This window comes from Ursus maritimus, unplaced genomic scaffold (assembly GCF_017311325.1).
Source record: "Ursus maritimus isolate PB19 unplaced genomic scaffold, ASM1731132v1 scaffold_33, whole genome shotgun sequence".
In the NCBI taxonomy this organism is placed as follows: domain Eukaryota; kingdom Metazoa; phylum Chordata; class Mammalia; order Carnivora; family Ursidae; genus Ursus; species Ursus maritimus.
In genome coordinates this window covers 5,417,794-5,444,617 of record NW_024425897.1, presented here as the reverse complement: position 1 = coordinate 5,444,617, position 26,824 = coordinate 5,417,794, and the positions used below count along the sequence as shown (strand labels likewise).

Below are 26,824 nucleotides of genomic sequence, written 5' to 3'. Positions count from 1 at the left end.
GGCTGGAATCAACGATCAGAAGCAAAGTGCCCATCTAAGCTGTTAATTGTTCAGAGTGCGGCAGTTGTGGTATCACTGTCAAAGAGATAGAGAGAGTAAAATAATTCCCAGAACCAGCAGAAAGAGGCCAACCTTTGAGGATTTCCACCTGCTGGTAAAAGCTCTCTCACATAGATAATACATAGCCCCTGCTACCCCAAACATGGCTGCTTCAAAAGGATGAGAGCTGAGCAGAGAAGCTGTTTGTATGGTAGAAAAAAGTGGTCGGAAAGGCGTCCTTGGCCAAACACTGGTTATCCTAGGAACCTGAACAATAGATAAGGGAAAAAGAAAATGGCAGGGGGAAAAGAAAAGGAGAAAATAATGCTGAACATGAGTGACCTACAATAGTGGTTACAGAGCATGAAAGAAAAAAACAAAACAAAACAAAACAAAAACACCACTGAGGACGTTAAGGGTAGATTCCACATGTGTGTGACCACACCAACGTCTGCTCCCGTATGTACAAATCAGTAATCACACCAGGAAATGATTCCTAGAGACTCTCGGAGTTCACGCAGCAGACACTTAAGATGTTTCTAACTTGGCTGTCCTGGGAACAGCTGCCTCCTGGCCTGTGAGAGCGGGGCTGGGGAGCGTGCACCAAGCAGCACCTGCTCCCCAGCCCCTGGGGAAGGTACTGAGAGACAAGCTGCTTTCACTTCGATGGGCAATCATCCTCGATCATTTGACCAAGTGATGAAAAAAATTATGTTTTAAACATTCTAAGGAAAGTGAGGGAGATACAATAAAAAATAAAAACGAAAACCAATGAAGACGTTCCTGCCATTTTCAGTGGAGGGGTTAAAAATACAAAATGATTCCTCGTTTTCTTAAATCTAGCTAAAGTTTTAAATTGTCATACTTTTAAAAATGATACTTACCAAGCTAGAGGGCACTACCACAAGATGAGTATGACTTTATGGATTTCCCAAAACAAGCTCCTAGCAAGAAGGGTCACTACTCTGACTTGGATGTTACTTTGTCCCGGCTGGCGCCCTGGGCCCTCCGAGGGAGCTGTGGTTCCATGTGGAACCTGAATGCCATCCAGTGCTGGAGAGAAGTGCTTTCCCACCGACTTTCACTGAGACTCTTCTCTGAGACTGCGGATTGGTTTTATCTTGCTCTTCTTCGCCACAAAAAATAACTCACAGCCTGACCTAGAACACACTAAGAGTTCCCCTTTGTCAGGAATACACTTCTGGGCCCTCCATGTGGGCTGATGGTCTTTCTTCTTTTACTTCTATGGTATTTTTTCTCTTCTATTCAAAACTTCTCTTAGTAGCTGAAATTTCTTTTAATTGATCTGACAGTTCCTCTACATCGATAATTTTTAAATTTAACATGAACGATGGTGTCATGTGGTCACAAGGCCCAGTACACAGCTGAATGATAAACTGGCTTCTAAGAGAAAAGTTGGGTGAAGAGAAGAATCTCCTGATTATTGGACTGGTGATCTCTTACACACTTTTAAGCTGTGACAATAACTATATTTTGCTAAAGCAAAAAGTTGTTCACGTTAACAAAAGTCTTTGGATTCTGAAGTTTGAACTTGTCTGGTTAAGAGTTCTGTTTTTCTACTGGTAAACCACTGGTGAGGCTATAGTTAATCAACGTTTCAGTGATTATTTAGGAGTTAGAGGAATTCTATCAGGAATTGACATACAATCGCTAGTTCTTTAATCAAACTGTTGGGGAACAGAGATGACTGATTAAATTTCAACACTTTATATAAAGCTCTGTTCAAACTTGGTATCTTCACAATAACCACACTAGCTTCCTCTACTTTGAGGGAGGGACACCAGTTATTGCTTCATTTGAACCCTTGATGATTCAAGATTGTGTAAAAATATGGCCGAAAATATGGGATAAGCAGATTCCAGTGCTTTTTATTCATGAGTATCTGAGAGAACATTAGCTATTAGGTTGCTGGTAGAATTACTGATTGAAGTCTTCATTTCACCTGCAAATATTTGCGAAGTCAAGTGGGACTACAAAAGCATCTTTGCAGAGCTCCCTTGGTTAGAGAGTCTGTTACTTCTTCCTGGCAGGGGCCTACTGTCCTGGGAATCAACGCCACTAGACAAACCTGAAGTCTTGGGAAAACAGCAAAACTGTCATCCAGTGCAAACAGCAGCTTTGGCTCCAAGATCATAAAACATACTTGAAAACAATGTACAATGGTTTCTAAGGGATCAAAATTCTCCCCTCATACTTCTGCCTCAATAAAATAGTATACTGTAGGCAGACTCCACTAACTTTTTGATGAGCTTTACTAATTTTTAAGCAGACTAATTCCCTTTAAAAAGAAGAAAGCCTTATATAATAATACATATTTCAACCACTGATAAGTCTTCTGGAAAAAAAAGTACTTTAAAATGAACAAAGAATGGTCAAATTTCATTTAGGTTACTGTTAGAGTTGGTTTTCTTATGATATTAAAAGCAAATAAAAGTGTTTAAAGTTCATTTTAATGTTTGGAAGTTTTTTTTCCCTCCTAATCATCATCTCAAGAAAGCTAATGATAACAGGCCTCTAACTGCTCCTTAAGTGACTATGAAGTCTTCCAGTTACTTACAAGAGATCGGGAGCTCTGCTTGGATGGTGGCAGAAACTGTCTTACATTTGTGGGTGTTTCCTTTTCAATGGAATGTCGTCTCTGGGGTGGCTGCCGTCTCTCTGGCTGGGGTGTTGATGATATGGGCAAGAATTTTGGAGGCTCTAAAGAAATGAAATGGACCAAACTGAAATGAACTTTCTTACAAAATAAAAATCTTAAGATTCTGAATTTCTAACAGAAAACCCTTTGTCACTTGTGACAAACACTGCTTTCAAAGATGAAGTGGTTATTTCATTAGAGGGTTAAGACTGGAGGTCCTTATGGGGATACTATGAGGATTGTTATAGAAAAATCTCTGCAAGATAAACTTTCCTAGAGAAATCGTGAGGAAAAAAGAAAAAATATTTCATATTTTTAATATTCATTCAAATTTATACATAAAAACACAATTATAGTCTCAGCTTCGTACATACAAATGCCCTCATGTTATATACCACCGAATTTTGCAATTAGAGTCTCAGGCATGTAAAATATGTAAATTTTGTAAAAATACATATTCTGTGTGTCCAAAAAGACTCCCATGTCATGCCAAAATTTTCAAGTGTACAGTCTTTTTATATTCTCCTTTTTAAAAGATGAAATATAAAAACTCTTCCTTTTTGATGTTTATCAAGACATTTTGTCCTGATTTAAATCAAGCTCTATTTAAATTTTGAAAAGTAAATTCCAGTTTCGATGTTAATATTGTTAACACTGCTCTCTTCTACCTACTAATATTTTGGGACAGGGCTTAAAAGGAGAATGTCTTAGGGTTTGAATGGTTCTGGATTCACATTGTGAAAACGTAAGAAGAACATTAGAAATAAATTATGTTGCTAACCTCAGTTTTTTTGGTACTTCCTCCTACTCTCTCTGCAAAGAAAGCCTGCTGCAGCAGTGTTATGGGTGAAGAAAGTGAAAGTCAACACAAACTTAAAAGTGACCCATCTATTTGCACAGTCCCACCAAGAGAAATCACCAAATAAAAACAACACAATTTCCACGATCAAGAAAGATACAGAAATCTATTATGTGATTTAATTGAATCTCTATAATATTTAACTGGCCTGGCCAAATACCAATTATAGGTAATAACCAAGGTCAGCCCCTACTGTTCTTGATATAATCTGATTAAGTAAATCAAAATATTAAAGAATTTTAATCACTAAAAACTCCACGTGTATAAGAAATCGAATCAATGTTCTAAGAATATCTTAATATATAAGTGTTTTTCTCCTGGAAAGTTTTTTTTTCATTGCAGTAAAACATACATAAAATATATTTAGTGTATTTTATTTTTTTAAAAGATTTTACTTATTTATTTGACAGAGAGAGCACGAGCAGGGGGAGAGGGAAAGGGAGAAGCAGGTTTCCCCGCTGAGCAGGGCCCCGGGATCATGATCTGAGCTGAAGGCAGACATTTAACTGACTGAGCCACCCAGGCGCCCCTGCCTTTTTTTTTTTTTTTTTTTTAATATTTATTTATCTACTTGAGAGATCAAGCAAGCACATGAGCGGGGGTAGGGGTAGAGGGAGAGAATCTTCGAGTAGCCTCTCCAGTGTGTGTGGAGCTCCACACAGGGCTCAACCCCACAACCCCATGAGATCTTGACCTGAGCCTCAACCAAGAGCCGGACGCTTAACCACATGAGCCACATAGGCACCCCTACTGTCTTTATTTTTAACTGTACAGTTCAGTGGTATTAAATATTTACATCATTGTGCAACCATTATCATCTTCCATCCCCATAACTCTTCATCTTGTAAGACTGAAATTCTGTAACCATTACAATAACTTCCCATTCTCCCCTACCAACAGCCCCTGGCAATTACCGTTCTATTTTCTTTCTGTATGATTTGGACTACTCTAAGAACCCCATTATAAATGGAATCATACAGTATTTGCCTTTTTGGAATTGCTTTTTTCCCTTAGCAAAAGGTCCTAAAGGTTTGTTGGTGTTGTAGCTAATTGCAGAATTTCCCGTTTTTAAGGCTGAGTAACGTTCAATTGGATGGTCCATATTTTGCTTAGCTGTTCATGCTATTGTGAATATTGCTGCTCTGAACATGGATATATATCTCTTTGAAACTCTGATTTCAATTCTTTTTTTTTTTCTGCTTTCAATTCTTTTGCTTATATAATCAGAAGTAGAATTGTTGGATTGTACTTAATTCTTTTTTTAAATTCTTGAGGAGTCACCATACCGTTTTCCACAGCACCTGTACCATTTCACATTTCCAACAGTGCACAGAGTTCCAATTTCTCCACATTCTTGCCAACACTTGTCATCTTCTGGTTTTTGTTTTGATAGTGGTCACTTTAATGGGTAGGAGGTGGTATCTCACTGTAGTTTTGATTTGCATTTCCCTAATGATTATAGTGATACTGAGAACCTTTTCATGTGATTATTGGTCATTCGTATGTCTTCTTTGGAGAAATGACCATTTGAGTCCTTTGCTCATTTTTTAATTAGGTTGTCTTTTCTGTTGTTGAGTTTCAGAACTTTCTCTATATATTCTCTGAATATTAATCCTTTATTAGATATATGACTTGAAAATATCTTCTCTTCTGTGGGTTGCCTTTTCATTCTCTTAATATCTTTTAATAACACAGAAGTTTTCTATTTTCATAAATTCTGATTTGTCCATTTTAAAAAATCTGTGCCTTTGGTGTCATATCCAAGAAACAATGCCAAATCTAATGTCATGAAGCTTTTGCCCTATCTTTTCTTCTAAGAGTTTTATTATTTTAGGTCTTACATTTAGGTCCTTAATCCATTTTGAGTTAATTTTTTCATATGGTGTTAGGTAAGGGTCTAATTTCATTTTTTTATAAAGGTTTTATTTTTTTATTTGACAGAGAAAGAGAGAAGGAGTATAGCAGAGGGAGAGGGAGAAGCAGACTCCCTGCTGAACAGAAAGCCCAACTGGGGGCTCCCTCCCAGGACCCGGAGATCATGACCCAAACAGAATGCAGATGCTTAACCGACTGAGCCACCCAGGTGCCCCTAACTTCATTCTTCCACATGTGGATATCCAGTTTCCCCAGCACCATTTGTTTAAAGACTATGTACCCATTGAATGGTCTTAGTACACTTGTCAAAAATCTTTTGACCATATAGGTGAGGGTTTATTCTGAGCTCTCTATTCTATTCCATTATCTATATGTCTGTCTTTATGCTAAAGAGTGTTTTGATTACTGTAGTTTGTAATACGTTTTGAAATCAGGAAGCACAAATTCTCTAGTTCTATTCTTTTTCAAGACTCTTTTGGCTATTTGGGATCCCTGAGATTACATAAGATTTTAGAATGGGCTGTCTTCTGGGGCACCTGGGTGGCTCAGTTGGTTAAGCATCTGCCTTTGGCACAGGTCATGATCCTGGAGCCCTGGGATGGAGCCCTGCTCATCCGGGAGTCTGCTTCTCCCTTTCCTTCTGCCCCTCCCCACTGCTCGTGCTCTCTCAAATAAATAAATAAAATCTTAAAAAAAAAAAAAAAAGAATGGATTGTCTTCTATTTCTGCAAAAATGTCATTGGCATTTTGATAGGGATTGCACTGAATCTGTGGATCACTTTGGGCAGTGTAAACATTTTAACAATATTAAGTCCTCCAATCCATGAACACAGGATCTATTTCCCTTTATTTAAGTCTTCTTTGATTTCTTTCAGAAATGTTTTGCAGTTTTTAGTGAGCAAGTCTTTCACTTCCCTGGTTAATTCCTAAGTATTTTATTCTTTTTGATACTATCATAAATGGAATTGCTTTTCTAATTTCCTTTTCAAATTATTTATTGTTTGTGTATAGAAATACAACTTATCTTTGTGTGATTTTATATTTTGCTACTTTACTGAATTCATTTATTCTAACAGTTTTTTTTGTGTGTGGAATCTTTTAGGGTTTCCTTACATATAAGATCATATCATCTATAAAGAGATAATTTTACCTCTTTTTTTTCCAGTCTGGCTACCCTTTATCTCTTTTTCTTGCCAAATTGCTCTCCCTAGCATTTCCAGTACTATGTTAAACAGAAGCGATGAAAGCAGGCATCCTTGCCTTGTTAACGTTTCTTAGAGGAAATCCTTTCAGTCTTTTACCACTGAGTATGATGTTTGAGGTGGGTTTTTCATATATGGCTTTTATTATGTTGAGGTAGTTCCGTCTATTGCGAAGTTCCTCCTAGTTTATAAAGTTTTATGTATGTATGTATGTATGTATTTTATTTTATTTTTTTTTAAGATTTTATTTATTTATTTGACAGAGAGAGAGACAGCCAGTGAGAGAGGGAACACAAGCAGGGGGAGTGGGAGAGGAAGAAGCAGGCTCCCAGCGGAGGAGCCCGATGTGGGGCTCGATCCCAGAACGCCGGGACCGCGCCCTGAGCCGAAGGCAGACGCCTAACGACTGCGCCACCCAGGCGCCCCTATAAAGTTTTTATCATGAACGGGTGTTCAATTTTGTCAAATGCTTTACAGCATCAATTGAAATAATCCTGTGGTGGTTTTTCTTCACTCTCTGAATGTGGCACATTATACTAATCAATTTTTATATGTTGGATCATCCTTCCAGTCAGGAATAAATCCCACTTGGTCAGGTATATAATCCTTTTAATATACTGCCGAATTCTGTTTGCTAGTATTTTGTTAAAGATCTTAAAAAAAAAAAATCAGTATTTGTAAAGGGCACTGGTTTGTAGTTTTCTGTCCTTGTAGTGTCTTTGTCTGGCTTTAGTATCAGGGTAATGCTGGTCTCATAAAATGGCTTAGGAAGTATTCCCTCCTCTTCATTTTTTTTGGGAAATGGTTGAGAAGGATTGGCAGTAGTTTTTAAAAAGTTTGGAAGAATTCACCAGTGAGGCATCAGAGTCAGGCCTTTTCTTTGTAGGGAGAGCTTATGCTTACTAATTCAGTATCCTGACTATGGTTGCTGGTCTAGTCAGATTTTCTCTTTCTTTCTGATTCAGTCTTGCTAGGCTTGGCATTTCTAGGAATTTGTTCATTTTATCAAGGCTATGCAATTTGATGGTAATTGTTCATGATACTCTCTAGCTCTTTTTATTTCTGTAGAATCAGCAGTCATGATCCCCCCTTCATTTCTGATTTTAGCGATTTGAGTCTTCTTTTTTTCTTAGTCTAGCTAGCTAAGGGTCTGTCAATTATGTTGATATTTTTGAAGAACCAATTTTTGGTTTCATTGATTTTTCTCCATTGTTTCCCTATTCTCTATATTTTATCTCTGCTTTAATCTTGATTGTTTCCTTTCTTCTGCTAGCTTTGTGTTTAGTTTCTCCTTTTTCTAGTTCCTTCAGTTGTAAAGTTAGGCTGTTGGTTGGTTTGTGCATTCATTCCTTCCTTTCTTAAAACCAGAACATTTATTGTGCCACTAATCACTGAAATTTCTTGTTTTTAACGTGTTTATAGCAATAAATTTCATCTTAGCACTGTTTCCACTGTGTCCCATAGTTTTGGTATGTTGTGTTTTCATTTTCACTCATTTCTAAATATTTTCTAATCTCTCTGGTGATTTCTTCTTTGATGCATTGATTTTTAAAAAGTGTGTTGTTTAATTTCCACAATTCTGTGAATTTTTCAGTTTTCCTTTTGCTAGTGATTTCTAACTTCGTCCCGTTGTGGCCAGAGAAGACACTTTGTATGATACCTACCCCTTAAAATCTATTGAGACTTAACTTACAGTTTAACATATGGTCTATCCTTGAAAATGTCCCATGGGCCCTGAAGAAGAATGTATATTCTGTTGTTGGGGGGAGTGTTCTGTATATGTCTGTCAGATCTAGTCTGGTTTATCGTGTTGTCCTGGTCCTCTATTTCCTTATGCTCTGTCTGGTCGTTCTATCCATCATTGTGAGAGGGTACTGAAGTCTCCAACTATTATTGTAGAACTGTCTATTTCTCCTTCATTTCTGTCAGTTTTTGCTTTATATATTTTGACGGTCTGTCATTAGGTGCATAAATGTTAATTGTTCTATCTTCTTACTGCATGGAACCTTTATTAATATAGTGTCCTTCTCTGTCTCTTGTAACTTTCTTTTTTTTAAAGATTTTATTTATTTATTTGACAGAGATAGAGACAGCCAGCGAGAGAGGGAACACAAGCAGGGGGAGTGGGAGAGGAAGAAGCAGGCTCCTAGCAGAGAAGCCTGATGTGGGGCTCGATCCCATAACGCCGGGATCACGCCCCGAGCCGAAGACAGACGCTTAACCGCTGTGCCACCCAGGCGCCCCTCTTGTAACTTTTTTTTGATTTAAAGTCTATTTTGTCTGATGTCAGTATAGTTTCCCCACGTTTCTTTTGGTTACTATTTGCATGGAATATCTTTTCCATCCTTCCACTTTCAATCTGTTTGTGTTTTTGAATCTCAAGGGAGTCTCTTCTAGCCAGCATATAGTTGGATCATGGGTTTTTATCCATTCTGCCAACCTCTAGCTTTTGATTAGAGTTTAATTCATTTACATTTAAAGTAATTACTGATCAGGAGGGACTTTTGTCATCGTGCTATTTGTTTTCTAGATGCCTTAGAGCTTTCATCCCTCTTTTCCTTCATTCTTGTCTTTCATGTTAAACTGATTTTTTAAATAATAAAATGTTTAAAGTCCTTTCCCATTTTCCTTTTGTGTATATTCTGTAGCTATTTTCTTGGTGGTTACCATGGAGACTACATTTAACATCCTAAAACTGTAACACTCTGATTTGGATTTATAGCAGCTTAATTTCAATAACATACAAAACTCTGCTCTTCCCCAGCTTTGTCTCCGGTCCCTTTTGGCTGCTGGTGTCACAAAATTACATTTTTTTAAAAAAGATTTTATTTATTTGACAGAGAGAGACAGCCAGTGAGAGAGGGAACACAAGCAGGGGGCGTGGGAGAGGAAGAAGCAGGCTCCCAGCAGAGCAGGGAGCCCGATACGGGGCTCGATCCCAGGACCCTGGGATCACGCCCTGAGCCGAAGGCAGACGCTTAATGACTGAGCCACCCAGAGGCCCCACAAAATTACATTTTTATACATTGTCTTCCCCAAAATATACACTAATAATTCTTTTAAGTGCATTCGTCTCTCAAATTACATAGCAAACAAAAAGTGCAGTTATAAACCATTTTTACAATACTAGTAGCTTTTATAATTGCCCATGTATATTACTGAGATCTTTATTTCTCCTATGGCTTTGAATTATTGTCTAGTGTCCTTTCACTTCCCCCTATAGGACTTCTGAGCATTTTTTACTGGGAAGGTCTAGTGGTTATGAACTCCCTCAGCTTTTGTTTATCTGGGAACGTCTTAATTTCTCCCTCACTTTGAACAACGGTTTTGCTGGATATAAGACTGCTGGTTGACTTTTTTAAAGCACTTTGAATATACAGATTTTCCCCACTATCTGAAAGTAGAGCATTCCTGTGAAACCTTTTGTAAGCTGAAATAGCAACTGAAGCATTCTGTAAAAGTGAAAATCCTCTTTGGATTTCTTTCAGTTAGCTAAAACAGGTATTAATGTTGACCTCTCATAAAAAGTGAAGTGGTGTAAAGCAAACTTTCAGATAGTGAGGTGGAAAGCTGCACTGGTCCAGTATCTTCTGGCCACCAAAGTTTCTGATGAGAAATATACTGAAAATCTTATTGAGGATCTTTTGTATGTAGTGACTCATTTCTCTCTTGTTCTGTCTTTGGCATTTGAAAGTTTGATTACAGTATGTCTTGGTGTGGGTCTCTTTCATTTTAGTTGAGCTGCTTGAATGTTTATATTCATGTCATTCCTCAAATCTGGGGAGTCTCAGCCATTATTTCTGTAATTATTCTTCCTGCCCCTTTCTCTCTCTCCTCTCCTCTGGGGACTCCCACAGTGCATATGTTGGTCCACTTGACGGTGTCCCACAGGTCTCAGTCTCTTTTCCTTTTTTTTTTAAAGATTTTTTTTTTTTTTTAAGATTTTATTTATTTATTTGACACACAGAGAGAGGCAGCAAGAGAGGGAACACAAGCAGGGGGAGTGGGAGAGGAAGAAGCAGGCTTCCTGCTGAGCAGGGAGCCCAATGCGGGGCTCGGTCCCAGAACGCTGGGATCATGACCCGAGTCGAAGGCAGACTTAACGACTGAGCCACCCAGGCGCCCCTCTTCAGTCTTTTTTCTTTCTGTTCCTCAGACTTGATGCTTTCCATTGTCCTATCTCCAAGTTTGCTGATTCTTTCTTCTGCCTGTTCAAATCTGCCTTTGAATCTTCTAGTGAATTTTTCATTTAAGTTATTGGAATTTTTGGCTCCAGAATTGTTTGTTTGCTTCATTCTAGGTTTTCTAGCTCTTTACTGATCTTTCCATTTTGTTCACATACTGTATTCTTGACTTTCTCCACATCTTCTTTTATCTTTGAGCATTTTAAAGCAGTTTTTTAAAAGTCTTTGTTTGGCATATCCCCCTCTTTTTCTGGGACAGTTTCTGTTGATTTATTTCTTTACTCTGAATGGGCCATACCGTCCTGTTTCTTTGTATGCCTTGTGATTTTTTTTTTGTTGTTGTTGTTGAATATTGGACATTTGAATCTAATAATGTAGTAACTCTGGAAATCAGATTCTGCCCCTTTCCCAGGGTCTGTTGTTTTTTGTTATGGTTTTTGTTTATTGTTTTCTTGATTGTTGTAGGCTGCCTCTGTGCTGAGGATCAGCCTGAGAATGTAAACTTAAGATCTTCTCAGGTCTTTTATGAGCCATTCTCTGGGCATGCACTGTCACTTTATAATTTTCTCTGTATATGTAGTTTCTGAATATCCTAGTCTTTAATGTCTGGCTCCCAAAAGGGAAAAAGCTAAGAAGGAGGTGGGTAAGGAGACTAGCCCTTTAGATAGTGAATACTTTAGCATTCAGGGAACTTGCAACAAAGCAACAATAATCACTGCCACTTTGTCTACACCTTTGGAATCAGATGCAGCAATCAGAAGACGGATTCCCAATATTTGGAGGACTGGGTCCTTTTTGCCCACCCTAGCTCCTGTAAGCTATGTGCAAGCTGCTTCAGGAACAGTACACTGCTGCCTGCCATGTGGCTGGGGGTGGGGCACGAGTAGCGGCTATTGTGCTAAGAGCTGAAAGTGACTGAAATTAACCACAATTTTTCATCTAAATCTTCCCATGGAAGTTGAAAGCCTTCAACAGACTCAGAGTTCCAAAGGACTTACATCAGACAGATTCTGCCAGTACAACTGTTGTTGAGGTGGGAGACAGATTCCTGGTGCTTCCTACTCCACCACCTTCCCAGAATCCTCTCCCTTAATGTGTAATTTTTAAATCTTTTATAATGATCTTATACATAAAAAAGATTATTAAAAACATTTAGAAATGTGGTGCCTGGGTGGTTCATTTGGTTGGGTATCTAACTCTTGATTTCAGCTCAGGTTGTGATCTCAGGGTCGTGGGATCAAGCCCTGCATCAGGCTCCATGCGTGGTGTGGAGTCTGCTTGAGATTCCTTCCCTCCGCCCCTTCCCCCACTTGCACTCTCTCTCAAATAAATAAATACATATTTTTTAAAAAAGCATTTAGAAATTAGTTAACTTTAGATTTTGTGTTCAGAACCTATGAAGAGATATAAATGCATTTTTACTACCCATCATGTATGTGGGTGTGGATATGTGTATATGTGTGGGTGGGTGGGAATGGTAACAAGTGTGATTATTTAGGGCTCCCAGCTTAAATTCAGACAAGGAGGTAAATTAATCTAAAAAATACACACAGACAGTTGACTTTTCCCCACAACCATTATCTGTAAACCCAAAGGTGACTGATCTAAGTTAAGAACCTGAGGCCCAGTTATCAGTTCAGCCCTACCTTACTATGTCACTTTAGGAATACAACAATATTTTTGCTCCTGACTAGGGAAAATTCCAGGGTTAGTTCCTTCTACCCTAAATGATCACAAAGCACTCTGGGATTCCCTATTCTAGATCCAGTGTGTTTTTGAAGGAATCAGAGGCTAGCTCTTTGTACCACAAATACTCACTCTTCCTCGTGGACACAGCCTCTACTAAGGGATCTTCAAGGAAGGAGGGAGATACACTGCTGCTGCTGGTTGACTTGTGTAGAGTTTCCTCCTGAGAAAGGTGTGGGAAGAGAAATAGAGAGACTCCTAAGATACTAGTGCTCTCATGCTAATAACATTTTACTGTTAGAGATTTATTTTAATGTGAGGCACCAAATTATGTCAAAGGTTCAAGGCAAATAGAAGACAAGCTAGAAGTTATCTAAAAAGAGACAAGCCTGGGTTTGTGTCCTGGCTCTGTCCCTCATTAGGGTGATGTGACACCGCAAGTGTCTCATCTCAGTATCATCATTTGGTATTTAATACCATCTTTACACTGTACTATTGGATCAGATGATATAATGCACTCAAAATGCTTAACATTACCAGGCACACAGTAAATGGTGGTTAATATCATTATTAGGGAAGTATTTAACACATTTATAAAAGTAACAGATTGGTAACTGCATGAAAGTAGATACTATGTGTCTCATTCATTGTTGTTAGTAACAAACCCACCGTTAGTGATGAATAAATATTAATATTTGTTGAATAAATAGATGAAAATAAATATTTCACAAAATGTCACATGAATCTAGAAAAATGCCTACATTATGCAAAATAAAATTTAAATTCCGATTGCCAATGAGATGAGACCTTCTTAATTTGTTTCAGATTATACCAAGATGAAGTACAATATTCATGAAAACTTTATTATCTACTATGTGATGGAGGGTATATATGAACCACAAGACAATGTATTTCCATAATATCTACAGAAACTTGCTAAATATTTTTAAATGTGCAAGAAAGAAAATTAGGTTAAAATATTCACCTATGACTATGTGAGACAAATAGTGATAAATCTCTCTGACCTACTTAAAGCGACTTTAAGAACTAATTTAGCCATTCACAATAAATGGCCTCACCTAAAATCTACTGCTGAAAGCACTGGTTTCACATAAGCTACAACACAAAGGATCTGGTCAAAGAACAGGAGATGAAAAAAGGCGGTGTAAACCACACAGTTCGAATAAAGAAGGTCTGAATGGTGACCCCCCACTCTTGGTACATACCATGAAGACTAAATCAAGCAACAGAACCAAAGCCTTAACCCCAAACACGGTGTAGAGGTCACACAAATCTCAGAAAAGCTAGCAAGCAACTAGAACGACCTCCTCCTGCCTATGGAAGGTCAAAAGGAAATAAAAGCCAAGATGATCTCTTAGGAAAAGAAAAAAGGAGCCATACACAGTAGTCCCAAATAATTATGAGGTAGGTGCCACCTTGATTTAAACAGCAGAACCCCTCCCCCCCACCTCACATACCTCAGCCCTCCTTACCCAGAAATATTTTTAAAGCCCAATTTTACAGAATTCGGAGCATGCCCACATGCTCCACACCACTCCTCTTTACAGTTCTGACTTGCTCCCACTGTGAACAACTAAGAGCCCATCCTGGGGCAGCCAGGTGAGTGCAAGTCAGTCAGTAAGAGACAGAGAAGTGGTGAGGACACTGGCACGGTGTGAGGCCTTTTGGGATTTGCTCCCAGAAGCTGCTGGTGATCCTCTGCCCCTACAGGCCCACCACAGGCAGCTGCACTCAATTTCTCACTACTTGAAAACGAATCTTCGTTAGGCTTAGTTCCTGGCCCAGAGGAATCACACTCAGAAGGTGCCAGAGGACTTGGAGGTCAGATCTCCTCAGAGAGAGGATGTGGGTGTAGACTCCTGCTTGCTTGCCCTGTCATGTCCATTCCCTCGACTAAACACTTGGCTGGGGGATCCTGATGGTCTCTGACCTCTGAAACTATTGCCAGGCCTGCTCTCTGAAACTTGCTTGTTTGTACTGATTCAGCTGAGTGTCTCTGACACTCACGAAACTAGGCCTTTTCTAGTTCTACATCCTGACCAGTGACTCTTAACCAGGTCCTGGATGGAACAAGGTCACTTCCAGAACTCCGGCTCCTTCACTGCTGCTTTGCTCCTAGGGTGGTACTGAAGGCTGCCAGAATCGTCTCAGAAACCAGTCTGGGTGATTAAAGAATAATTCCTTAATTCTAACTTGGATGAATGTGGAGCGGATGGAGCCAGCAACCACGACAGCAAACAGAAGCGGGGAGGCTGGCTCTGTGTGTGTATTGTCTGTCTGGCAGGGCCTAAGGGAAGAGAGAGGCAAGGAGGTAATTTCATTTTACACAGTGGAGATACATAATACCGATGCTGTAGACAGAGGGCTTGAGAGAGATTTAGGAAGCACTAGCATCCTGATTATTGCTGGAAAACAGGGAGGACGTGAGATCTTCCTCCAAAGGGCAGCAGGGGAAAGATGAAATCCGGAGAACCCTAGCAGAGTTTTCTTTTGCAGATCTGTCTATTGGTATTACTATTACAGAAAGAACAGGCTTCACTTTGGGTTGGTTTGTGTGTGAGACAGAGAAGAATCCATGGAAAAATACTTTTCTTTTTCCTTCCCCCAAACAAAGGGAAACACCCTGAAGATAATACATTTGCCTTTTTTTTAAACTTATTTTAGTACCACTATAATCTAAGACCACACAAATATTTCAAAACTTATTCCATAAACTATGAGCACTGTACTGGTCTTTCTGAAAAACCAGTGTTTTTGTGAATCCACTGTGAATCCACTGTTTCATTTCCTGCTAAACAAATGGATTTCAACTTTATTGACTGGAAGATGGGAAGAGATTAAGCAACAACTGAGGCAACACGGTGAGTAAACTAGGTCAGAGAGGGCTCACGTTCTGAACATGGAGTCAAGGTGTGTGAAGCAGGCCGTCACGGACTCACCTCGGAGTCAGAGCTGTCCAGCTCAGCCAGAGTGGGAGCTTTGAGGAGTTTCTTCCGCGGCACAGGCACCTGCTGTGCGGCACTCAGCCCATTTTCTTTCTTTTGTGATGTTAAACCTCCATTCACCATTGAGGATTCCACAACGTTCTTTGGAGGTTCAGGGGTAGTCACATCTGGCAAAAGAAAGGCAAAAGCTTACCTTTTCTCATGCTAAGAAAGGTAACCAGTAGACCAAATGCACTTTCCCAAGTACCCACTTGGTAGCACAAACCACAAGCCAGGTAACGTGGCATTTCCATGTCACACAAATACAAATATAATAACACTTATGTATATAAAACATTTTTGTTAGATAAGAACTGTCAGATTAGAGAAAACCTTTAGATGAATAGTAACAGATTCACATTTATACATCAGAATTTAGAGCTGGAAGGAATCCTATAGATAACTGACTCTAACCTCTTAATCTTGCAGAGACCCAGAGAGGCTAGTTTTACTCTATAGTCTCCAAAGAGCTAGTGACAGATGGATCAAAGTGGTGGCATACACAAAGCCATAGCAGGCATATGGCTTTAAGATTTGAAAATGGTTTAATTTAAAAACCAAAATAGTGAATAATCTATATTTACATAAACGTGAACACAAAGAATCTGGGACCCATTCCCTTGGATAAAGCTGACTTAGATTAATTATTGAGAGCTCAAATCTGAGTGGGAAGGCAATACAACAGATCAAAGAAATGTGGCAGCAGAGTATGGAGTGTACAGAGTACAGAACACAGAGTACATAATGTATGAGTACAGAGCATGGAACATACAGTATAGAGTATAGATTACGGAGCACCGAGTAGTACAGAAGGTACAGAGCATGGAGTACACAGAGTATGTAATACAGAGCCCAGAGTAGAGAGTAGAGAGCACAAGGTGTATGAAATACACAGTACAGACTACCGAATATAAAGGATACAGTATACAGTACAGAGTATAGAGTATATTTTTGTAAAGTGACTTTATTTTGAATATGCATATTATTCATTCAATTTCATTTTTCATAGTGCATAGCTATGTATGGAAGTATACAGGGAAAAATAAACATTAGAAATACCTTAGGATGGAAGTATATAGGCAAGGATGACATTCAGTATATCCCCATGAACAGGCTTAGAAGCATCACAGGACAGCATCCATTAGAAAAGAATGAAAGCCATGCAAAAAATCTATCCAAACCACGGCAGAAAAATGCAATCAGTACAAGTTATAGTTTCTTGTATAGGACAAAAGTATACATGTTCTTTGGATCGGAAACATAATATAAATAAATATGGTTTGGCTTTTATGCCCAAACCAAAAATCATCTATAGAAGTAACAAGTGTGGATGCCACATGTGACAATAAAACATTAAAGGCCACGGTATATAGTCTAGGGTGAGTAGTACAGAGGAGAGTACAGAATGTTAGTAGTACAGAGAGCACAGAGTGTATATTGTATAGAATACAGAGTACAGACCAGAGCACAGAGTACAGAGTACAGATCACAGAACATATAGAGTATATAGTATGGAATACAGGGTATATGCAGCATGTAGTATATAGAATGTACAGAGCCCGGAGTATATAGTATGCAGAGTACAGGGCACAGAGTACAGAGAGCAGTGCACAGACTGTATACAGTACAGGGTACAGAGAATATAGTACGCAGTATACAGTAGAGCATGGAGTAGAGTACAGAATACATAGTACGGAGTATAGACTAGAGAGTACAAAGCATAGACTACAGAACACAGAATAAGAGTACTGAGTACATAGTATAGAGGACAGGTTATCTAGTATAGAGCACACAGCACAGAATATAAAGTACTGAGTATAGAGTACAGAGTATACGTTATAGTAAGATGCAAAGTTTTGGGTTCAAAGTCTAGCTCTGCTGCTAGTTGTCTGACAGCTAGGTTAAATTTAAAGGTTAAGCAAGTTACCTAACCTCTTGTTTCATCATCTGTAAAATGGGCCTAACAACAGACATGGGCTCTTTTTGAAGATTAAGTTAACAACTGCATACAATATACTTACTCAATACTGTGTGTAATAAAGGCAACACACAATAAATCTTGGCAATTATTAACACTGATTTTTATCTCTATTTGTAAGTAAATTAAGGCTCAGGGTGACGTAGCCAGTTACACAGCCAGTGTGTGGCCCAGCTGATACTTGATTCCTTGTTAGTATATGATTCTAAAGGCCACCTTTTTGCCCCGTAACCTGTACTTACTCTTCTAATGCAAGTGGAACTAATTTTCTTCAGTATTTCGAATGATGTGTTAAACACAAAGTTTAATAACTACTAAATTAGAGCATTTACAAGCGAAAAAAAAGTGAAAAAAAAAAAGCAGTCACCGCATAATTTAATTTACAGACCAACAACACGAAACTGATCTTTGCACATGGAATAGTCTGTGAAACTCCTGTGGTTGAAGGTAAAGGGTGAAAGCATGAAAGTGGAATAAGACATGATTAAAGCTCCTTTAGGAGGGAAAGCACTGTCACTGCATTACTGTAAAATATAGCAGTTTCCCTCCCAACATACAATTTTTATACACTTGAAGTGCAAGAGGTGGATTTCTAGGAAACATTCAGTTAATAAGCATGTTCTGGCATAAACTTCCTTGACATTATTAAAAGAATCATGAAAATTATTATAAATGACACGTATCTAGTTAAGTATTTACAATTTTTGCTATTTTTAGGGATCAAAAAGGTCAGAGCACATGCCCTTGTGAACGAGAAGAAAGGGTCTGAGTAAGCAAGAAAGGAGGGAGGAAAGGAAGACATGGAAGACAGATCAGTCTGTCAATCATTTATTTAACATAAAATTTTTCATAGAAAACTTGACATGTGTTAATTTTCTTATTCCCTTTCCAGATGTTAAGTAGCTGTAACAAAAACATAACTGGGGAAGGGGCCGCGTTGAGGGGGACTAAGGGCAAAAGCAGCAAGTTTTTACAAAAATTTAAAGGTGAAAATCTTTATTTGTTTTATTTTTTAAAAGATTTTATTTATTTATTTGACAGAGAGAGACAGCCAGCGAGAGAGGGAACACAAGCAGGGGGAGTGGGAGAGGAAGAAGCAGGCTCCCAGTGGAGGAGCCTGATGTGGGGCTCGATCCCAGAACGCCGGGATCACGCCCTGAGCCGAAGGCAGACGCTTAACGACTGTGCCACCCAGGCGCCCCTAAAGGTTAAAATCTTTAAATAAATCTTTCCCAAGGGGATGTAGAGAGCAATAGGCTGCCACACTTAACAGAATAATTGAGAAGCTTTCCAGAGAGCAAAGGAGGAAATGATTAGGCTAACTGATTAATTCCAACTCAAGAAAAAAGGTAGTGTTCAAATACGGTCTTGAAGCATATTTTAAAAGATCTTATTCTATAGTTTATCTTATTCTATACACTTCCTGTAGAATTGCTCATGTTGTTGTAGTAGTTAGGCTTTCAAGAGAAAGCACAAAGTTAAAACACACACATCTTTTGTCTCCTCTTAGCTGCCCGGATTCCAGTCGAGGCGCCCACACTGCAGGTACCGTGAGAAAAGAAACCATCAGCTTTCCAAGGTGGGTCTCACATTTCCATTCCTCCAAGTCAGAGTTTCCCTATGGGTGAGACCACTAGTAGTGCATGGAGGAACACTGGAAGTTTTAATGGTTATATATTTATTTTAATTCTTCAGAAAAAAATATATCAGATAAACGGCTTTATAGATGTTTTTCCTTAAGAAATTTAAAAAAAAATCATGGATGGTATATTAAAATAATTTAAATAATACTGGTGGTACTTAAAGCCTGGCAAAAATCTAACCTAAAGTTTAGGGAATACTGTTGAGTGACCATGGCTGCCATGAGTTCATTTCATTGTCAATGCAGGAGATTTGAGAAATGACCTAAGAGCTCTCTACTTGTCTGAACACTACTATGAGGTTGATAACTGTATTTGAGCTCATTGACTGAAACTGAACTCATTGACTGAAATAATAACCTTGTACTGAATTCAAAGCTTTGAGATAAATGGAATTGATAAAAAAAATTATGTAACAGGCTTCAGGATGATCTCCACATATAAGACTAAATACCATGTGTGATTTTATCTCATACTTTATATTTGAAAAGACCCACTGGAACATATTTTTAGAGAAATTTTTAAGTAGTTTGATTACTAATAACTTTCTGCTCCAGTGAAGAAATCCTTATTATTACTTCAAAGTATCAAGTGAGAAAACCAAGGAGTTTTACTTCTATATAAGATAGAACTTCTTGAGAAAAAAATGGTGATATTTATAAATAAGCAAAAACATTTAAGACGCTAGATATGGCTTTAGAAGTCACATACCTCAGAGTCAGACTCTAAAATGCATAACCATGATATTAAATACTTTATGTAGTAACTTTATATATGTTAGATTCACCCAACTGCTGCCTTATTTGGTTGGAGGAAATATGACTCTGATACAGATTACACATTTATTATTTGCATTGTAAAAATAAATTATACTTACCTTAATTAATGTTGAATGGATTACGATTTTCCACTAAGCATTAATATTTCTAAGACATACCTAAGTAGCAGAATATACTCCATTATGTCTTATTCTATACTTAAGTTCAGAGGCATTATCTATACTACATATTTAAGTATTTACTCCTTAGTGTGTTCATTTCCCAACTTAGAGAAGAACTGTATTCCAATCTTTGCAATTAGGTTACAAGAATGGATCAATTTTTTCCATTTATTATTTGGGACATTTTAATTGATTGGTCAAAATGCAACAATGAAAACATAAAAGTAGCTAGCACAAGAAATCGAGAATGAAGCATGTGGAAATCATGAAGTGCACTTAAAATAGCAAATGATAAGCAGCTGAAAGCAAATACATTTTTTTTGCTATTTTTTTATATCATGGAGGTTATGAGCTTCCTTCCCAAATCAGAAGCCACCATATAACCTATAAGAACACGAAATACACTTATATATAACGTGTGTGTGGGCATGCAAACTGTCCAGATCAGCTACCCGTGCTTAATTTATGTCAGCCAACAGTCAATGTGTTTAGATAGCCAGCCACTCCCTTGTAGTCCAACTGATGAAAACATCTCCAGAAAAAGAAACACAGTCTCTAGAATATATACTGCAAACTTTTGGAGATTATCAGTAACAAGTATGTACCAAAACATTTCTGAGTTTATTTTCCAGACCATTTTTATAAGGTTTTTCTTTTTCTTTTTTTAACAACATTTACTCTCCAAATGGTTGATAAAATAAAAATTTTCAAATGAATAAAGAAAATAGAAAAAGCTCTTCGGTGGTCAGTCAAAAGTAGTAAGTGAAGATTGTAAAATATTTATCCGAGTTTTTTAAAAGCACAAATGACAGTGATGCCTGAGACCTACAAATATAAACAGAAATTTAAAAACAGTTGGGAACTAATTTAGCAATTGGAGGGTGCTCAGTAAATATTCATAAACAGAATAGGATACAAGAACTCTTTGGCTCTTTAAATATGAATTTGTATATAAGCTATGCCAACAATTACAGAGCATATGAAAGAAAACTCTGGAAGAAAATATTAGTGCCAACATCTTATCTCATTTTACATTCAAAACGACAGCTTCCAGGGGAGCCTGGGTGGCTCAGTCAGTAAGCAAGTGCCTTAGGCTCAGGTCATGATCCCAGGGTCCTGGGATGGAGCCCCATATAGAGCCCCACATAGGGCTCCCGTGAGCCGGGAGCCTGCTTCTCCCTCTCCCTCTGCCACTCCGTCTGCTCATGCTTGCGCGCATGCTCTCTCAAATAAATAAATAAAATCTTTAAAAAGCAAACAAAAAAACAGCTTCCAAAATGAAAAATTCTAACTTGCAAAATATTTTATTTGGATTAAGTTGGCTTTGAAAATTCATGTATAAAAACTCAATTTAAAAAGGGGCTGATATTAGAGATCAAATTTAGTCATTAATGGTTATCTGTTTCACTATTAATCCCTGTCTATTTAACAGCAGGGATCTAAACTTGTACTACAAACACAGAGCACATTAATTATACAGTTGATCCTTGAACAAAGCCAGGCAGGGGTTAGGGGTACAGACTTCCACCCCAGTCAAAAATCTGCAAATAACTTTTGACTCTCAAAAACTTAACTACTAATTAAGCCTACTGTTGACTGGAAACTTTACTGATAATATAAACAGTCAATTGACACATATTTTGTATGTTATATGTATCACATATATGTGTGTGTGTATATACATACATATATATATATATACTGTATTCTTACAATAAAGCTAGAGAGAAGAAAAAATTTTTAGAGAAAAGAAAATATTAAGAAAATCATAAGGAAGAGAAAATACATTCATAGTCCTATATGCACATTTACTGAAAATAATATGTACACAGGCAGGTCAGGCCAGGCTGGAGGCAGCAGTGGGCCTGGTACCATGATGGTGATATTTTGCAGCCTGAGGGCCTTAGCAGAGGCAGCTGCCTGTAGCCACAATGGCCTGGGGATACAGTAGAGCTGCCCTGTCTGCCTGCAAGTGCGGCCACACATGAGTGGGAGGGGAGGAGTCCATGCTTGGTACGGGGTGGCCCCAGGCCTGCAGCAGCCTGCACAGCCCCTGAGCCCTGTGCAGGGAGGACTAGGGAGCAGGGGGGGGTGGGTGTGTGGGCTCCCTTTGCAGCACCACCCTGCTCTCTGGGCACATTACCTGCTTTAGCTCAGCATCCTGTCCACCAGCCCTGGGTATAGACCCTGACCGTCCTGTCAGCAACAGGGGGCAACCTGCAGCCCTGTTCAGTCTTGGGTCCCAACCTCAGCAGGCCTCCCTGGGCCTACATGGGTCCTCGGAGGGCAGGAGGTTAGTTGCCTTCCATTTGGTCCAAAGAAGACTGGGGTGGACAGTTGTACATAAATGTGTAGCTTTTGCTGTCAACTCTTAAACAAAAAAAATATTCCTGTAAGTGGACCTGAGCAGTTCAAACCCATGTTGTTCAGGGTCAACTGTATTTTACAACCAAAGCCATTAGAACATATCTGTGTTTTTATAATCTCAAACAGCACTCAGAATCATTGGTGACAGGCTCTACCTAGAGGGAGCTCTGGGACACCAAAGACAGCTCCTGCCTGACAACTGAGGAGTGGTGGCCCTCTGAAGGAGATGACAGCTTTGAGTCTAATTACTTAAATAACTGAATGCTTTAGAGAATACGAAGTGTCAAAGCTTTGTTTCTTGAAATTTTTTTCTATTCTCTTAAGGCAAAGTTCTGTTTTAGATTTCGACATTGCTGCTTTAGAAGAGTGTGGCTGAGGGGTGCCTGGATGGCTCAGTAGATTAAGCATGTGCCTTCAGCTCAGGTTATGAACCCAGGGTCCTGGGATCGAGTCCTGCACTGGCCTCCCTGCTCAGTGGGAAGCTTGCTTCTCCCTCTGCCCTTCCCCCTGCCCGTGATTTCTCTGTCTCTCTCTCAAATAAATAAATAAGTTCTTAAAAAAAAAAAAAAGAAGAAGAGTGTGGGTGAGAGACAGTGACCATAAGGATGGGCAGTCAAATTCTATAACCACAGGGATGCCATAATGATTCTTCTATAATCCCTCACAGGCAACAGATTTATTACTGTAGTTTTAATTTTTTTTAAGGATATGTTTTCAAATAAGCAGAATGTTTTATCTTACTGACCACAGCTTAGAAGAAGCCTTTCAATTTTCTTCTTATACATGTTTGGACAAGCAGATGAATGAAATGTTTTCACAGAAATCACAAAACCCACGTCAGGTGTGAAGTGCTTTTTTTTTTTTTTTTTTTTTTTTTTTTTTTTTTTTTTTTTTTACCTGACAAGTCAAAACTGTAAGACATGCTAAGTGGCCGCATTGCTGAAAAAAGAAAACAAACAATAAAAAGAAAATAATTCAGCTTTAGGAATATACAGGGATGACGAAAAAGGGAGGAAGATTCAAGACCTAGAATGGCACATATCAGACTTAAAGGCAGAAGGCAGTGAATAAAAATCTGAAATACAACAAAACCATGAGTTTTAGTTTCAATTATATCACTAAGACTTGAAATGGAGTAACAACAAAAGAAAAAAAATAACTTTTTAAAGAACATGTTAAGAATGAAAGCATGATAAATATACAAAACACTTTAAAGAAACATAGTATAGAATTCTGGCTTAAATATAACATGATTTTAGGGTACACATCTTTTTAAGTTTAAAAATAAATGTGTTCTTAAATAATTATTTCAGGATGAAAATCTGACCAAAATCTCTGCCCAAGGTGAAACACTTCATAAAAATTCTTCAGGAACTAGCATCACAATGTGTCACTATACTGTCTATCGTAGGCAGTGTAAACTAGCAGTTGAAGAGAGGCCCCAGGAGCCAGAATGTCTGAGTCTGAATCTCAGCTCTGCCACTTACTAGCAGTGTGATTCTGGGAAAGTTACTTTGCCTCTCCGTGCTTCAGTTACTTACGCTGTAAAATGGGAAGAATGGTACTTATCTCATGAGATTGTTGAAGAAGATTAAATGACCCTACCAAAAAAAGGTGCTTGCACATAGCAAACAGTGCTTCACACACAGTAGAAGCTCAATAAATATGATTTCTTAAGAATAAACTTATTTATGTCTTAAAATTTTTATTACATATGCTTAAAACCATTGAATTGTATACTTTATATGGGTGAATTTTATGGTAGATAAATTATGCCTCAATAAAGCTATTTTTTAAAAAAGCTTACTGCAAAGATTTGATTAATTTGGGTATTCATGACAGTGAGAATTAACTATTTTCACTGCGGCCCAAAACTCTTACCAGACTATCTATTCTATGACCTAGGCTGAGGAAGGACAGGTACCTTTACCGTCAGAAGACGACAGAACCTTAGATCTATAGTGGGGATGGAGGCATAGGCATAATGGGCAGAATGTCTCCCCCGTTCATGTCTTCCAGGTAGACTGCCTATAGAGTTCTAACACCTAAATTTAATAGAATGTAAGTATCTCTCAATATGTTTCTTGGCAGATGTTTTTAAAGGAATAATTTATACTTACAATCCAAAAACACAGTATTAAAAAAAAATGACGTGAAGGTAAAGCATTGAGTTAGATCCCAAATGCAACTAGGCAAGATGCTGGAATCACATGCAGATGTTTTCAAAAGCACTTATGTCAACAAAGGAGATGTGTATCTTAAATGGGGCAAATAAAGCAACAATTTGTTGACAATCACACTTATTATTTGATGACCAGGAAATAATATTTTAAGTATTTCATTCTAGTAAATAAATTAGGATGTAACTTTTAAATAAGCATTTTACTGTGTTTTAGTTATCTCGCAGAAAAGTAATCAGAATTTTATACTGATGAGAATAATCCTCTACTCACCATTCAAAAAACCCTACATTTCTTGTAGAAACACTTTTCTAGATATGTCTCCTCAGGCAAGGGAAACAAAAGCAAAAACAATCTAATGGGACTACACCGGAATAAAAAACTTTTGCACAGTGAAGGAAACCATCAACAAAACTAAAAGGCAACCTACTGAATAGGAGAAGATATCTGCAAATGATATAACTAAGGGGTTAATATCTAAAATATATAAAAAACTTATGTAACTCAATACCAAAACCCCCAAATAATACAATTAAAAATGGGCAGAGGACATGAATAGACATTTCTCCAAAGAAGACATCCAGATGGCCAACAGACACATGAAAAGACGCTCAACATCACTTATCATCAGGGACATGCAAATCAAACCCACAATAAGATATCACATATCACACCTGTTAGAATGGCGAAAAACAAAAATATAAGAAACAACAAATGCTGGCAAGGATGTGGAGAAAAAGGAGCCCTTGAGCACTGGTGGTGGGAATGTTAACTGGTGCAGCTACTGTAGAAAACTGTATGGAGGTTCCTCAAAAAATTAAAAACAGAATTACCATATGATCCAGTAATTCTACTACTGGGTATTTATCCAAAGAAAATGAAAACACTAATTCGAAAAGATATATGCACCTCTATGTTTACTGCAGCATTATTTACAATTGCCAAGAAATGGAAGCAGCTCAAGTGTCCAACAATTGGACATCAAAGAAGATGTGGAATGGATAAAGAAGATGTAAAGAAAATATGGATGCGTGTGTGTGTGTGTGTATATATATATATACACACACACACACACGCATCCATACAATGGAATATTGTTCAGCCATAAAAAAGAATGAAATCTTGCCATTTGTAGCAACATGGATGGACCTACAGGATATGATGCTAAGTGAAATATGTTGGTTAGAGAAAGACAAATACCGTGTGATTTCCCTCATATTCGGAATTTAAGAAACTAAACAAACAAAGGAAAAAGAGACAAAGAAAAAAAGACCTGGTGGTTACCAGAGGGCAGGTGGGGGTGGGTGGGTAAAACAGGTGAAGGAGACTAAGAGTACATTTATCCTAATGAGCACTGAGAAATGTATAAAATTGCTGAATCATTATATTGTACACCCGAAATTAACTGTATTAACTGTATGTTAACTGTATATTAACTCTACTTGAATTTAAAAAACCCACCTATTTAAAAAAGCCTGCATTTCTGTAAAAGGCATCTGAATTGGCAAGAAGAAGTCAAACTCTCACTCTTCACAGATGACGTGATACTCTATGTGGAAAACCCAAAAGACTCCCCCCCCCCAAAATTGCTAGAACTCATACAGGAATTCAGCAAAGTTACAGGATATAAAATCAAAGCACAGAAATCAGTTGCATTTCCATACATTAACAATGAGACAGAAGAAAGAAAAATTAAGGATCCCATTTACAATTGCACCAAAACATATAAGATACCTAGGAATAAACCTAACCAAAGAGGCAAAGGATCTGTACTCAAAAAACTATAGACCACTTAATGAAAGAAATTGAGGAAGACAAAAAGAAATGGAAAAACATTCCATGATCATGGATTAGAAGAACAAATGTTGTTAAAATGTCTGTTCTACCTATAGCAATCTATACATTCAGTGCAATCCCTATCAACATTTTTTCACAGAGCTGGAACAAATAATCCTAAAATTTGTATGGAGCCAGAAAAGACCCTGAATAGCCAAGGGAATGTTGAAAAACAAAACCAAAGCTGGTGGCATCACAATTCTGAACTTCAAGCTATATTACAAAGCTGTAATCATCAAGACAGTATGGTACTGGCACAAAAACAGACACATAGATCAATGGAACAGAATAGAGAACTCAGAAATGGACCCTCAACTCTATGGTCAACTACTCTTCGACAAAGCAGGAAAGAATATCCAATGGAAAAAAGACAG

At 38.0% G+C, this 26,824-nt stretch overlaps 1 protein-coding gene across 2 annotated transcripts in view; it reads right to left on the bottom strand.

The window, feature by feature from the left end:
* Positions 1-26,824, bottom strand: part of SPIRE1 (spire type actin nucleation factor 1) — a 206,452-nt gene that overhangs the window by 15,042 nt on the left and 164,586 nt on the right. The window contains exons 9-12 of one of the 2 annotated variants that reach the window (XM_040619622.1): positions 15,465-15,637; positions 12,637-12,727; positions 2,618-2,760; positions 133-306 (exon numbers count right to left, since the gene is read on the bottom strand). In XM_040619622.1, coding sequence (XP_040475556.1) covers positions 133-306; positions 2,618-2,760; positions 12,637-12,727; positions 15,465-15,637 — 581 coding nt within the window. The remainder of the gene's footprint in view (positions 1-132; positions 307-2,617; positions 2,761-12,636; positions 12,728-15,464; positions 15,638-26,824) is intronic. The other variant, XM_040619623.1, reaches the window with a different exon arrangement.